The sequence below is a fragment of the Balaenoptera ricei genome, chromosome 1 (assembly GCF_028023285.1).
Source record: "Balaenoptera ricei isolate mBalRic1 chromosome 1, mBalRic1.hap2, whole genome shotgun sequence".
NCBI classification, from domain to species: domain Eukaryota; kingdom Metazoa; phylum Chordata; class Mammalia; order Artiodactyla; family Balaenopteridae; genus Balaenoptera; species Balaenoptera ricei.
Window position 1 is genome coordinate 48,021,247 of NC_082639.1, and position 15,430 is coordinate 48,036,676.

A 15,430-nucleotide genomic window follows, 5' to 3' on the forward strand; every position below is an offset into this window, starting at 1 on the left:
CACTGAGTAAATAGTACAAATCATATCCCAAGCCTTCTAAATTTTTTTCTCTCTTTCATATAAATGCACATAGAAGGCGGCTCCACTGACCTACCTCATGCCATCCCTGAACTCTTTCAAATAGACAACTGAACCAGGAGTTCCTAGAGCACATGAATCTTTTCTAGCATCATTCAGTCTGTTCCTTGTTGAACAAGAGCGTCGTATCAAGTCCTTGGTGTACAGGATCCTGTCTCCCTTCCATTTCTTTCCATTCCTTACTGTACTTTCTATACTCTAACTCAAGTAGTTCTAGTTTCCAAAAGAAGACTTGTTACTCCACACTTCCTGCCTCTGCCTATAGTGTACCTTCCCGTGTTTTCCAACAGATGTTTATCCTCAATACTTATTTCAAATGTTTCCTCTTCACTGTTAGGTTGATTGAATTAATGCCCCTATTCTTCACCCCTTCATGGATCCCTGCCCACTGCCATGTAAAACTTCAATGCCCTCTCACTCTGACTCAGTATCAGCAAAACTGTCTAGATAGTCTTCAACACGTGAGCCACACCAGCTGAGCCCAGCCCAGATCAGCCGAACCCACAGTTACTTTGTATACTGTTGATGTTCTGTTGGTATTATGCAGTATTACTGCAGCAACAGACAACTCATATGTTTTCTATAAAGACTTGCCTGACCCTCCCAAGGAAAAATGATCCCTCTGCATTTTTGCAACCTCTGAAACTTATACCTTTCTCTATTACAAAATGTAACACATTCTACTATTATAAACATTTAATGAATGAATAAGTAGTATGATTATTTATTTTTATGTTTAGTTCTCCTTCTAAGACTGACCTTCTTGAGAACAGGAGCATCTTTGTGAAGGAGTTTGTATAGTCAAAATAGTTTGGGCATACCTGTTAGTACAGCCACTATGGAAAACAGTATGGTACTTCCTTGAAAACTTAAAAATTGAAATGCCATATGATCCAGAAATCCTATACCTTGGTATACACCTGAAGGAAGCAAAAACAGGATCTCAAAGAAATACCTGTGCTCCCATGTTCATTGCAGCATTAGTCACAATAGCCAAGATATGGATGGACACCTAAGTGTCCACAGATGAATGGGTAGAGAAGATATGAGATATATACATATATATATATAATCCACATATTATATATATATATAAATGTGTAAATGTGATAATGTTATAGATACATGAATGTAATATATTATAAATGTGATATATATGTATATGCACACATTTATATACGGAATATTATTAAGCCTTGAAAAAGAAGGCCATCTTGCCATCTGCAAAGACATGGATGAACCCTGAGGGCATTATGCTAAGTAAGATAAGTCAGACAGAGAAAGACAAATACTGCATGATATCACTTATATGTGGAATCTTAAAAAAAAAAAAACAGAACTTGTAAAAGCAGAAAATAGAATGCTGGTTACCAAGGGCTGGGGAATGGAGAAATCGGAGATGTTGTTTAAGAGTACAAACTTGCAACCTGTAGATAAATAAGTTCTGGAGATTCAATGCACAATATAGGGATTACAGTAAAAAAATAATGCTATATTATAAACTCAAAGCTGCTGAGAGACTAGATTTTTAACTGTTTGCAGCACAAAAAAAATAATTATGCAAGGTGATAAAGGTGTTAGCTAATACTACCGTAGTAATAATATTGTAATATATAAGTGTCTTGAACCAATACACTATGCACCTCAAACTTATACAATGTTATATATCAATTATATCTCAGTTAAAAAATAGTTTGGGCACACCTGGGTTGGAATCATGCCTCTGCAAGTGACAAACTTTCTGAGGCCAACTATCTTTAGCTGTAAAATGAGGACAGGGGCAGCAACTTTGCAGCGTTCTTGAGAAGAGGAAGTGAGAACATCTGTATACAGTAGCCAGCTTGATGCATGACACATCAGAGTGATTAATGGACTGACCTTCATGGCCAAAGTCTTACAATGAGCGCACCAAAACCAGAAGGTCCTTTGTCCCATTACCGATTCCTAACATCACACTGGCTGCCCACAGCACTCTGTGGCCCCTCATCTGATTTATTACTACAGAGGCCGATGTTTCAATTTACTGAACCCAACTGTATCATAAGTAAGAGGACCTCAGATGACCATCTTTGCAGCTTAACGCCAGCCTGGTTTTTAAATGCAGTTTATTTAATCTCTCATTTAATCAAAAGTTGCAGTTTGGTGCTTATAAATCTGCTCTTCCTGCAACTCTTCTGAGAAATACAGACACCTGGCGTGTGCTTATTGCCTGCTTTTGGTCAGGCTAAGCAGCCTCCTTGATGGGCTACGCTCCTACACAATTGAAAAACGGGTACTCACCTCTCTGGAGGCAGGTCGCCTTCCTCCCCAGCTGCTGCAAGATCAAGAGACAGGGTGAAAAAGAGGGGTTTCAGTGGCAGCCTGTTTAAGTGAATTGTTTGTGCAATGACCACACCCCCCCAACCTCCTCCCCCCACCCCGAGACAAAACATAGAAGGGCAGCTTACCTGTGCCCCAAGCCTCCCCTCCCCCCTGGCATCCGGGGACCTTCGGTCCTGCATGCAGTGTTCACCTACACTTTATGGTGCTTATTTATGAGTGCAATCTCCTGTATTAGACTTTGACCCCCTTGAGCCCTGGAACTCCTGTGGGCTTTACCTCTTAATCTCTTGTTTCTATCACAGAGCCTGGCAAAGAGAGCATAGCTGCTCAGTGTGTGCTTGAGTTAATGATAACAGTGCCTTTATCGAGCATTTACTGGTGTGCCGAGCACTGTTCAAAGTCTTCCCAGGCCTCATCTCATTTCTCCTCACAATCATCGAGTGTTATTATCATCCCCATTTTACAGATAAGGAAAATGAGGCTCAGTGAGTACCATGCCCAGACTTCTATAGCTAGTGAGGGGGGAGCTGGGATTTACAAAGCCCATTTTATTTCCCAAAACTTAGTCCTATGTTCTCTGTTCTCTGACAAACTTCTTCTCTTTCAGAGAGATGGTTTGAGGCCTGAATTATTTAATGTTTATAAAAGCCATACTGAGCCTTCTTTGACAAGGAGGTGGCCATATTATCAAAGTATACTCAGAAGAGCTCGATTTCTCACTATAGGATTTTCTTTGGGGATGAGACTTAAGATGACTTCCAGCAGTGGTTCTCAAAGTGTGGTCCCTGGGCCAGCAACATCAGCATCTCGCCGTGAACTTGCTAAAAAGGTAAACTCTCAGGCCCCAAACCAAGACCAACTGAATCAGAACTCTGGGGTTAAGCTGTGTTTTAACAGGTCCTCTAGCTGACTCTGATGCATGCTGAAGTTTGAGAATCACTGAGTTAAAGAAATTTCACCCTAAGTTTGCCCAAAGCAGTCTAATGAACAGTCAACAAACTAAGAATACATGAACGAAGAATTAGCTCTTTTAGCGTATCATCCACAGGCACTCGTGGCCACAGTAAGACAAAGGCTAGCACAGCACTACGCATCACCCCAAAGTGTATGTTCACCTTGTGTTTCACTAGAGCAAATGTAAGCGAAGGTGTTTACAGTGTCAACAGGATCGGGCTGCAGTGGGGGGGAAAAGGAGGGTGAGAAGGTTCCCTTTGCAAAGCAGAGGAAAACACACAAGAGCACAGAAGGATGGCTGTCAAGGATGCTGCAGGTCCCGGAAAGGACTAATGGGGGCAGGGGTGCGGGCCCTTCAATTCATTCCTGAAGGCAGATCACAGAGGCCCAAGGGACGCCCAGCATGACCCCAGGTCAAGTGCACACTGACTTTCCTCTCTTCACTCCCTCCCCCCCTCCTACTGCCCTTGGTTGTGTTGACAACATGGGCTTTGTAGGAAAACAAAGACTCCCTGCCTCCCTCCTCAGCTACTTTTTGTTTTCTTCCTCTTGGACAGATTCCCAGTGATCAAATGCAGTGCTCTCAGGGGAAGCAGGCTGGCCCAGGAGCGATAAGGGGCCAATTCCCACAGATGTGTCATTTCACAGGCGAGCTGCCACAGCCTCTACGTGAGAATAAGCAGTGATGGATGTCCAGCCCCACAGAGAAGCAGTCCGGCACTGTCCCCTGGGAGCCGATGCAGAGGGGGAGGTGACGGGGATCCGGCCACGGGAGCCATGACTTCTGTTGGCTGGCTGTGCACGGGGCCCTGCGCATTTCCTTACCTTCCCTGTGGGTCTTGGGAAGAGCAGGTGCCTGCCTCTGGAAGGCCTGGAGGTTCACGACCGGGGGCCTCGGTGGCTTTGCGGGAGGAGGACCCAGGGACTTGACGGAAGGCAGCGGCTTGGTATTGGGAAGTTGTGGATGACTGACATCCGGCTGGTTCTCTGAGCATAAATAGTCCAAAATGTAGGTTAGTATTTCCATTTCATGGCTGGCCTCAGCCTCACTCCCCTCCCATCTATTCTCCACCCAGCAGCCAGAGTGTCCTGATCAAAATGCAAACCTGATCTTTTTTTGTTTTTTGTTTTTGTTTTTTAAATTTTTATTGAAGGGACTTCCCTGGTGGTCCAGTGGTGAAGAGTCCGCCTTACAATGAGGGGGACGCAGGTTCAATCCCTGGTCAGGGAACTAAGATCCCACACGCTGCGGGGCAGCTAGGCCCATGCGTCACAACTACTGAGCTTGCGCGCCCCAATGAGAGAGCCCGCGTGCCGCCAACTACAGAGCCCGCGCGCCACAACTAGAGAGAGAAAAAACCTGCACACCACGACTAGAGAGAAGCCCACGCACCGCAACTAGGGAGAAGTCCTTGCGCCGCAATGAAGACCTGATACAGCCCCCAAAATAAAGAAAATAAATAAATAATTTTTTATTGAAGTATAGTTGATTTACAATCGATGTTGTGTTAGTTTCAAGTGTACGGCAAAGTGAATCAGTTATACATACACATACAGTCACTTTATTTTTAGATTCTTTTTCCATATAGGCCATTACAGAGCACTGAGTAGGGTTCCCTGTTCAAACCCGATCTTGCCACCATCCAGCTGCCCAGAGGATGAAGCCCTGTTTCCTCAGCTGTCGTCCACTCACTCCATACTCTGGCATTTAAACACCACACAGCCTCAATCTACATTTCTTTTCTTACCACACTTTACCACCCTCCTGCCCCAACCTTAAGCCCTAACATCTTTCGCTCACAACCACTGGCTTCTCAGTTTTCCAGATTTGATTTTTTTGTAGTTTCTATTTTTTTTAATTTACTTTTTAAATTGAAGTACAGTTGATTTACAAAGTTGTGTTTGTACAGCAAAATGAGCCAGATATATATATATATATATATATATATATATATATATATATATATATATATATCTGTAACAGCATTCCAGATTTAACTTTAATAGCCTTAAATAGCTCTCATGTATCCAAGATTTTGTTCATGCCATTCCTCCTGCTTCTGGAATGCTGTTCCCTCACTTCTCCCTTGGCGAACTTTGACTCATTCTTTAAGGCCCTGCTCCAATGACACCTCCTCTAGGAGGCCTTTCTTGATTTCTACCAGAAAACAAGCTCAGAATCAACCACTCTTTGTTCTGTATCCCCTAGCACATTGTTACCACTTCTGCATCAGTGTTGTGGCATATTAAAAGAGCTGGTCTATCTTCCCACTGAATGTAGGCTCCTCGAGGGCAGGGACTAGGCCCTAGTGACCTCCCCACAGCACCAAGCACAGGGCCTGCATCAGGGGAAAGGGATAATGACTATTCCCTGAAAGGATTCTTCAAGCACTGATGATGGGCAACTAACATGGGAGCCACGAAGAGGAGTAACAATTCGTCTCTGACTTCCGGGGCTCAATGCCTAGAACAGGCTTCAAGGCTGGCTTTGTGGTACCTGGGCACCTATGGATTTTGTGTCCTAGAATTTTCCAGGACAGTCCCAATTTCACGTATTTTGTCTTTCTGCACTGATAAGCCAACCAACAGAAATTTCAACATTATATATAAAAATTGTATCTGCCTCTTACACTGAAAATAGCACAAAATCTTATATAATTCAAGTGCCTTGATTTTTTGGTTTACATAATACAGTGGTTGACCACATGACAAAACTAGAGAAGTTGGCTAGTGTTTCACAAGTACCTCGGTGCAACCTCCTGAAAGCCCTGCTATCTTTTGCAGGCGGGGAGCGGGGCTTCCTTCTAGCCCTGCCAGCAGGGGTTACATAGTCAGGGCCAGAGTTCCATTCTTCTAAGGCTTGAATTATAAGCCGCAATGTCAGAGATTTTAGTCTTTATCAACTTAGGGAGAAGACAGTGAAAGTGGATGATCACTTACTAACTGAGCTCCTAACTTTTACCAGGCACTGTGCTAAGCAGTTTATGTAGGTTATCTCACTTAATCCTCCCAACAGCTCTATCAGGTAGGTTATCCAGCCCTTTCTTGCCTCGCATCTCTCCTTCCTCCCATTCATCCTCTCTTCATTTCCATCCCTTCATCAATAACTATTTACTATATTCCAAGCATTGTTCTAGGGGCTGGGGCTAGAGTTAAGAGCAAGAACATATAGAGTTCTGCCCTCAGGAATTTTCATTCTAACAGGAGGAGGCTGATGAGAAACATGCAAACAAATAAACAGATAAGAAAATCACAGGCGGTGGGAAGCGGGGGACAAATCAGGAGTTTGGGATTCATATATACACACCACTATACATAAAATAGATAACCAACAAGGACCTACTGTATAGCACAGGGAACTATACTCAATAGTTTGTAATAACCTATAAGGGAAAAGAATCTAGAAAAGAATAGAAACACGTATATATGTATAACTGAATCACTCTACTGTACACCTGAAACTAATACAACATTGTAAATCAACTATACTTCAATTAAAAAAAAAAAACCCAAAAAAGAAAATCACAGCAATCTATTAGTTCTATAAAGGAAATAATGATGATATGAAAGAATGTGAACTCTTGGTGGTGAGGTAGTGGTCTTTAGATGGAGATCTCTGGCTAGAGAAGGCTTATCTGGGAAAGTGTCATTTGAACTTAGATCTAAAGGCAATTATGCAAAGATCAAAGAAAAGAGTTGTCTAGGAAGAGGGAACAGCAATTGCAAAGGTCCTGAGTCATAACAAAGTCTGTTCAAGGAACAGCAAGAAATCCAGGGTGTTATCTATGGGTTAGTGAACCAGGGAAGAGAGCAGGAGGTAAGTCAGAGACATAAGCAGGGACCCAAAGAAGCAGAGCTATGAAGTCAGTAAGTAGTTTAGATGCTATTCTGAGAGCAAAGAGAAACCATATAAGATTATAAGCAGGAGATCCATCCATCCATCCATCCATTCATTCAATCATTCAAAAAATACTTTCTTGAGGACCCACTGAAACTGGCCTTGTTCTTCTAGGTTCTGGGGATACAGTGGTAAAGAAGACAGTTTTTATCCTCATTTAACTTATATTTTACTCAGATAAACAAACAAATACATAATAATTTACCAGATAGGGATAAGTGATATGAAGAAAACCAAAGCAATGTAGGAAGGTAAAGAATGCTGGTGGTGGGGTGGCTATTTTAGATAGAGCCATCTACAAGGTCCACTCACAGCAGGTGACATTGAGCTGAGATGCTGATGAAGTGAGGGAGTGAGACATCAAAGTCCTAGGGGAAACATGTTCCAGAAGAGGGATCTGTAGGTGCAAAGGTCCTGGGGTGGAAATAGTTTGGTGTATCTAAGGAATAGCAAGAAGGCCAATGTGGTGAGAGAGGAGAGGGTAAGAGAGGTAGTCAAGGAGCAAATCATATGAGCCACTGTAGTATGGCTGTGGCTGAAATGAGCTGGGGAGTGACATGATTAGATTTATGCTTTAGAGGATCACTGTGCCTACAAGGAGGAGAGTACAATATAAGAGGGCAAGAGTGTGAAAGCAGGTCCAGGCAAGAGATGGTCCATGGTGGTGTAGACATGGGCAGAAGGCAGAAATGGAAGCAAGTAGAGGGATTCAGAACATATTTTGATGATAGAACCAAGAGCTTGCTGATGGATTAGTTGCAAAGAATGAGGGGGAGACAGGAATAGAGCATGACTCCTAGATTTTTGGCCTGAGCAACCAAGAGCCTGGTTGAACTATTTACCAAGACAAGGAAGATTGGTGATGGATCAATTGACAGGAGAGCAGACCAGGCTTTATGAAGTTAAGCAGATTGTTCAATTTCATGCATCTTGTAAGAAGTAGAGCTAATATTCAAATCCAAGTTTGCCCCAACTGTGTCTCCGTATAATTCCAGGAGATTAATCACTTTACCCAAACCTGGGTAAATTATAACCTAGCAAATGGGCCTAGAATACCTGTGCTGGAGTTTGAAGCAAACATTGCCCAGCTCACATATGTGACCATCCCAAGCCAGCAAGCTCTAAATTAGAAACACAGTGCCCCTTCCCCCCAGGCCTGTGGGGATTCGATTTCTCACCTGGGGCCTGGCTGGTGAACTCACCCTCATAGATAGGGTGGCAGGTGCTCCCTGCCGGGCTCCTCTCAGGACTGGGGCTTGCTCGGCTCCTCCTGCCATGTTGAGAAAGTCGAACAGTGGGATCTTCAGAGGTGGCACACAATCCTCTTTGGGCCATCAAGCGCCTCTGGGAAGGAAGGGTCTGGGCTCCTTTTCTTTCCAGCTTTTTCCTGGGCTCCTCTGGAGTAAGCCCCATGCTTTTCTGCTCTTCCAGATGGAAGGCCCTGCTTCCACAACTGGCAGGGATAAAGACTGATGACATCTCACTTTTCTGAGACAAAACCTCCCAGTTCCAGAGCTTGTTTCTGAAGCTGTTGTTCACCAGTACTTTCTTCTTATTGGTTATCTCAGCATTTGACTGATTCACATCTAACAGCAGAGAAGCCTTCTGTGAATTTACTGAAGAAGCAGAAGAACTCCCAGGAGGTTCCAGGGAATGAGAACATTTCTGAGTCTCGCTCTTCTGAGCCAACTTCACTTTCTGGGCTTTAAGAGGCTGGGAGTCACCACTGGCACAATCGGGTAGGGGCTCATTGTGGTTGGAAGAGGGATGTTTCCCACTGGCCAAAGTCTTTGTGGACTGTCTGCTTCCAGGGTCACCCTTTTGAGAAACACCTTCTGGGAATTTAACAGGTCCTGGAAGAGATGGCGCATCAAGCTTTTGAAATTTGGCTCGAAGTTCCTTGAAGTTTCTTAACACTTCCTAGAGCATAAAAGAAAACAGTAATGTCTCGTTACTCTAGGAAGAAAGCAGCATGATTAGCTGACTTCACTGTGCCTGCTAAGAAGCTGTAGGTGCTGATGTAATGCCATCACTTATCTGTTGAGTGAGGCAGAGTGAAAACAATTGTGTGCTCTTTGAAACACTTCGGGTATGTTTAATTTCTTCACAACATATAAAGAACGCTTGTAAAAGAGATAGTACTAACAATTACCGATAAATCCCTTGATATAAACTTTTGGTGGCTCTCTGCTGCCTATGCAAATAAACCCCTTCGCATGACATTCAAGAACATTGGCAGAAGTTGTGGAATTATGATCTGAAAGAGGGCAGAATTATGATCTCCAGCCGTAGGTCAACATAACCACACTTAAACCAAACAGGATAACTTATAGTTTTCCTAGAAACTTTATACTCTCCACCACCCTGACTTCGCTCATGTGTTCTTGCTTCCCCCAGGTGCATCCCCCGTATACTTGTCAACTGCTTTCTTCCAACAGTAACGCCCACCTTCTCCATCAACATTCCCCCTGTGGCTGACACGTAGAGCTAACTCCTCCCTGACTCCACATTGCTTCCACAGCTCCTCATAACTTGGCTGTTGAACTTAACACCACAGGGTGGAGAAAAGAGCAATCTTTGGAACCTTTGGACAGGTCTGTGTTCAAATTCAGACTCTGCTCTTTATCATCTAGAAAAATACTTTGGGAAACTTGGTATCATCAGTGCAGTCTCGTCATAGAAATAACTTGCAAGTGGCAGAAGGATGAGGGGTGCCATATGTAAAGTGTCCATCACAGTGCCTGACACATAGTAAATAAAAGCTACTCATAAGGGACGAGATGACGCTCTTGTATTTTTTACTCCCCTTGGGAGACTGTGTTCCACTTTCTAAATTCAGCTCAAATTCAGTATATGAAGATGGGGGTAGTAATAGCAGCACAACCCTTTGGGCAGAGGCAGGGACATGCCTGGGATTATAGAGTGAGTTGGTGGTCTACTACATAGGTAGGATTAGGCTTGACTCCTGCTCCGTGCTCTTCCCAGTTTCCCCCTTTCTCTCATGAGATTTAATTTACTTTTGTAAGTGTGTTTTGTCATTTTCTGTCTTCAGAGGAGGTTGGAGGGGGAGGACACAGAGCATGGGAGGACATCTAATAGAGCCATTTCCAAAGTAAGAGCCACCATCTTCTCTTGATCAACTTAAAGGTCTTAATTTCATGTATACAGACAACCTCCATGCTACTGACTTCTGATTTTGCCTGCTGAAGGAATGACTGTTGCGGGACATTTTCTCACTGTGTTTACAGTTGACTCACACTGTAGATTAGTTGACTCACACTGTCCTCTGAAGATTTAGGAAGGGAGAAAAGTTGAACAGGAAATATGAAGCAGGTGTCTGGGAGCTTGCTTGCATGCTCTTCCCTCTTTCCTCCTCTCTCTCTCACATACACACACACATACACACACACACACACACACACACACACACCATACACACATTTATAGCTTTCCTCACAAATTGCCCAGGGTTAATTTCTTCCATTTCAACCAGCAGTCAAGTTGATTCCATTGACCTTCCTTTCCCCTGATGTGGTAGAAGCCAGCACTGGGCATGGAACTAGGAGATCTAAGTATGAGGCTCAGCTTTGCCATTTTCTAGTCATGTGTCTTCGACAGTTCACTTTGCTTCTCTGAGCCTTATGTTCCTCACTATAAAATGCGATGATTCTACTAACAGTTCAGGGTTATTGCAAGGGTCACATGAGATGACAGATGTACATACCTCAGTGGTTAATATTTTTTAAATTGTGGTAAAATACACCTAACTTTAAATTTACCACCATAGCCATTTTTAAGTGTACAGTACAGTAGTGCTAAGTACACTCACATTATTGTGAATGTCCAGGACTCTTTCATCTTGCAAAACGGAAGCACTATATTCATTAAACAACAGCTTCCCATTCCCCCTCCCTCCAAACCCTGGCAACCATCATTCTACTTTCTGTATCTACGAACTTGACTACACCAGGTACCTCATATAAATGGAATCATATGTACTTGTCTTGTTGTGACTGATTTATTTCATTTAGCATATTGTCCTTAAGGTTCACCCATACTATAGCATACTGCAACATTTTCTCCAGACGCGCAGGCTCACTAGTTGTGGCTCACGGGACCAGTGGCTCCACGGCATGTGGGATCTTCCCAGACCAGGGCTCGAACCCGTGTCCCCTGCATTGGTAGGCAGATTCTCAACCACTGCGCCACCAGGGAAGCCCCTGATCTTAATTCTTAAAAGTCCATGAGCCTGCCCCTTCTTCATGCCATTGCCACTGCCTTTGAGTCTTCCTTACTTATTGCTTAAAATGACTTCTTTCTGGCCTCCCTGCCTCCACTCTAGGCCCCTCTAATCTACCATTTACCCAGCTGTTAGACAAATCTGACTGAAAACATGAATCTGATCATGTACATCCCAGTTTAAAATCCTTCAATTTGGCTTCTTCAAAGCTTTCCAATACAGCTTGAACTCTTGCTTAGTACCTAAGGCCCCCCCAAATCCCAACTCTGTTAATTTTCTGACATCTTTTGGGCCCCTCCCTGACATGCTTTCTTCCTTCTGACTTCACTGAATTACTTACATTTTCCTAAACTTATTTTGCTCTTTCATGTCTCTATACCTTTGAATATGTTATTTTCTCTGCCTGGAATGCCCACCTTTCACCCAATTTCTTGAATTAGCAAATTCCTACTTGTTCAAAATTCAACTTGTGACACCTCAAAATATTCATTGGTTTCCTATTATGTGCTAGACAATAGGGTTACAAAGATGAATAAGACATTTCCTGAACGCTGATGTCAAATCCAGACAAGGATGACACAAGAAAAGAAAATTGTAGGTCAATACTGATGAACATAGATGCAAAAATCCTCAACAAAATATTAGCAAACCAACTTTAACAGTCCATTAAAAGTATCATACACCGTGGTCAAAGTGGGATTTATTCCAGAGGTGCAAGGATGGTCAAACATCGGCAAATCCATCAATATGATACACCACATTAACAAAAGGAAGACAACAAAACATATTATCTCAATAGATGCAGGAAAAGCATTCGACAAAATTCATCATCTATTTATGATAAAAAAAAAAAATTCTCAACGAAGTGGGTATAGAGGTTACATGCCTCAACATAATAAAGGCCATATATGGTAAGCCCACAGTTAACATCAAGCTGAATGATGAAAAGCTAAAAGCTTTTCCTCTAAGATCAGGAATCAGATAAGGATGCTCACTCTCACCACTTTTACACAACATAGAACTAGAAGTCCTAGCCAGAGCAATTAGGCAAGAAAAAGAAATAAAAGTAATCCAAATTGGCAAGGAAGAAATAAAACTATCACTATTTGCAGATGACATGATACAATATATACAAACCCCTAAAGACTTCACCAAAAACTGATGAAATAAAATTTATATTTTAAGGCAAGACAAGAAAAAAAACCAAAGATAAAATTCTCTCTGTGTGTTTGTTTGGGCCTTCTCCCTCCCTAATATGCAGTGTGCATCTGCATTACACATTAACCAAAGCTCCTCAGAGATGGGAGTGCCTGCTCAACCATAAAGATCATTTATTCTTTCTCCTGATGCAAGCAGTGTAACTTCTTAAAAGAACAGTGTTCTTAGCCAGCTCTGTGGGGGTCATGGTGACTTGCTGCTTACTTTGTACATGCTTACCTGGACTATGTATCCTTGGTGACCTTTCTGTAAAATATCAGTATGTCATTTTGATGTATGATCCTTTATCTCAAAAATGTATATGACTAAGCCTTTGACTTCTAAAAGGTGGAACAGTTTTCAGAGCTTTCTGAGAATCTGCTTTCTGGGTTATAATCTGCAGTTTGGCCCAAATAAAATTCCCTTCTTTCTTCTTAACTTGATAGTAATTAAATTTTTGTCAACAGAACTAATAAATTCAGTAAAGTTGCAGGATACAAAATAAATATACAAAATTCTGTCACATTTCTATGCACTAATAAGGAACTATCAGAAAGGGAAATTAAGAAACCATCCCCATTTCCAATTATATCAAAAAGAATAAAATACCGAGAAATAAATTTAACCAAGGAGGTGAAAGACTTGTACACTGAAACTATAAAACATTAATGAGATGAGGAGTCAAGATGGAGGAATAGGAAGACGTGGAGTTTGCCTCTCCCCACAAGTACATCAAAAATACATTTAAAAATAGAACAATTCTCACAAAGCACCTGCTGAACACTAGCAGAGGACCTTGGACACTAAAAGGACAAGAAAAATCCCTGCCAAACCAGGTAGGACAAAAGAAAGAAAAAAAGAGAAAAGAGGAAACGGGATGGAACCTGCACCTCTGCAGGGGCAGCTGAAGGAGAGGAGAGGTTCCTGCACTCAGAGAAGCGCCCTAACAGGTGGGGAGATCAGCTGGGACAGAGAGGGAGCTTCGGAAGCTTGGAGGAGAGCACAGTAGCCAGTCTGTGGCAGGCAGGACAGAGTAAGACCTACATGGATGGTCCATGCTGCAGCCATGCATGGCCCAGCCTGAGTCACGTCTGCTGGCACGGAGTGGGGTTGGGTGCTGCAACATGGGGTTTGGAGAGCAGACCCAGGGAGAGGACAGCTGTTGGCTGCGAAGAGACAGCCTAAGGGGCAGGTGTAAGGAGCTCCACAACCGGGAATGTTTGTGGAAGAAGCCTGGGCCACCATAGAAGCCGGGCGCCATTGTTGAGTGGTGCACAAGGAGCTGGGCTGCCATTGCAGCCCCCTTTCCCTTGTGCCAGCCCCTGCCTCCATGGGCACTAGGAGGGGCGCCTGCCTGAGCAGGCTTGCTCACCCTCCCACCAATGCCTCCTCCAGCTCTGCCAGCCCCAGTGGGCTCACGTGCCCCGCCTGCCTCTGTCTCCACCCCTGCCTGCCTGGGCAGGTGCATGTGCTCTGGGGCAGCCTGGGGAGCAGACACCGGTGGGAGGAACACATGCAGAGGTCGGGCTGAAACCACAGCTGAGCCCCAGGGGCCACGCAGCTAAGAAAGAAGAGCTGAATTCTCACCTCACGGCTGCAGGAACCGTGGATTTACACTGCCGCTGCTGGCTTTGTAAACCCAGCACCTGAGGAACATCTGAATGGATGAGTGATCACACAGCTGAGGTTGGTCTAGCTTTAGTAGGCACGTACATGCAGGGATTGGACCAGGCCAGAATCTGAGCTGCCTCCATAGCTCCCACAGGGGATCCATGTACATGATTACTACAGTCTTGGGACCTGACTTTGGTGGATCCGTGTTGGTGGCCTGGTGAAAACAACTCCTGAGAGACACTAGGGCCAATTGCTGGCATACCCACAGTTAAGGTGGGGCTGAGAGCAGTTCCAACAATAGTGTAATTTGTGAGCCAGCACAATGGGTGAAAAGTGACACAACAGAGTACACTCACAGGTGAACAGCTCCAGAGAAGGAAAACTCAGTGGCTTCTCTCCCAGTGGGAGTGCTCCAATCCCACCTACCTCACACTGCAGATCAGAAACACAGCCCAGAAACAGATCTGGGGGCCTCTACTCCAGCAACCAGGGAGCAGACCCTGCCTCTGATAGGGCAGTAACAACCACAGAGCAGAGGGGAGGCCCTGCAGAATATCCGGTGCAGGCTCAGTTCACCACAACATCAGTCACACCGCCTATCAAGGGGATAATGGCCAGCATACACTGAGGAAAGAGGGGGCAGTCATCCATACTAAAAACAGCCCTTGCACCAAAAAATATTAAACACACACAGACTACATTGGGACGTTCTCACATAAAAATAGCCCTCCAAGACAGTCTGAGGGTCAGGCATCAGGAGGAAGAACCCCCCAGCGCATTTGGCTTTGAAGGCCAGTGGGGCCTGAATGCAAGAGCTCCAGAGGGCTGGGAGAAACAGAGACTCCACTCTTGGAGGGTGCACACAAGACCTCACATGTGCTGGGACCCAGCACAAAGCAATACTTACATAGGAACTGGGGTTAGATCTAACTAGGGGTCTGGGAGGGTCTCCTGGGGAGGCAGGGGTTGGCTGTAGTTTACTGTGTGGGCAAGGATACTGGTGGCAGAGGCCCCAAAGAATATTATTCAGTGTGAGCTCTCCCAGAGGTCCCCAACTGGGCACCAAGACCTGGCCCCACCCAACAGCCTACAGTCTCCAAAGCTGGAACTCCTCAGGCCAAACAACC

At 44.1% G+C, this 15,430-nt stretch overlaps 1 protein-coding gene across 5 annotated transcripts in view; it reads right to left on the bottom strand.

The window, feature by feature from the left end:
- The window catches only part of FYB2 (FYN binding protein 2), a 134,361-nt gene that overhangs the window by 77,712 nt on the left and 41,219 nt on the right, over positions 1 to 15,430 (bottom strand). For 3 of the 5 annotated variants that reach the window (XM_059923642.1, XM_059923614.1, XM_059923650.1), the window contains exons 2-4: positions 8,431 to 9,172; positions 4,180 to 4,341; positions 2,359 to 2,392 (exon numbers count right to left, since the gene is read on the bottom strand). In XM_059923642.1, coding sequence (XP_059779625.1) covers positions 2,359 to 2,392; positions 4,180 to 4,341; positions 8,431 to 9,172 — 938 coding nt within the window. The remainder of the gene's footprint in view (positions 1 to 2,358; positions 2,393 to 4,179; positions 4,342 to 8,430; positions 9,173 to 15,430) is intronic. The other 2 variants (XM_059923633.1, XM_059923625.1) reach the window with 2 other exon arrangements.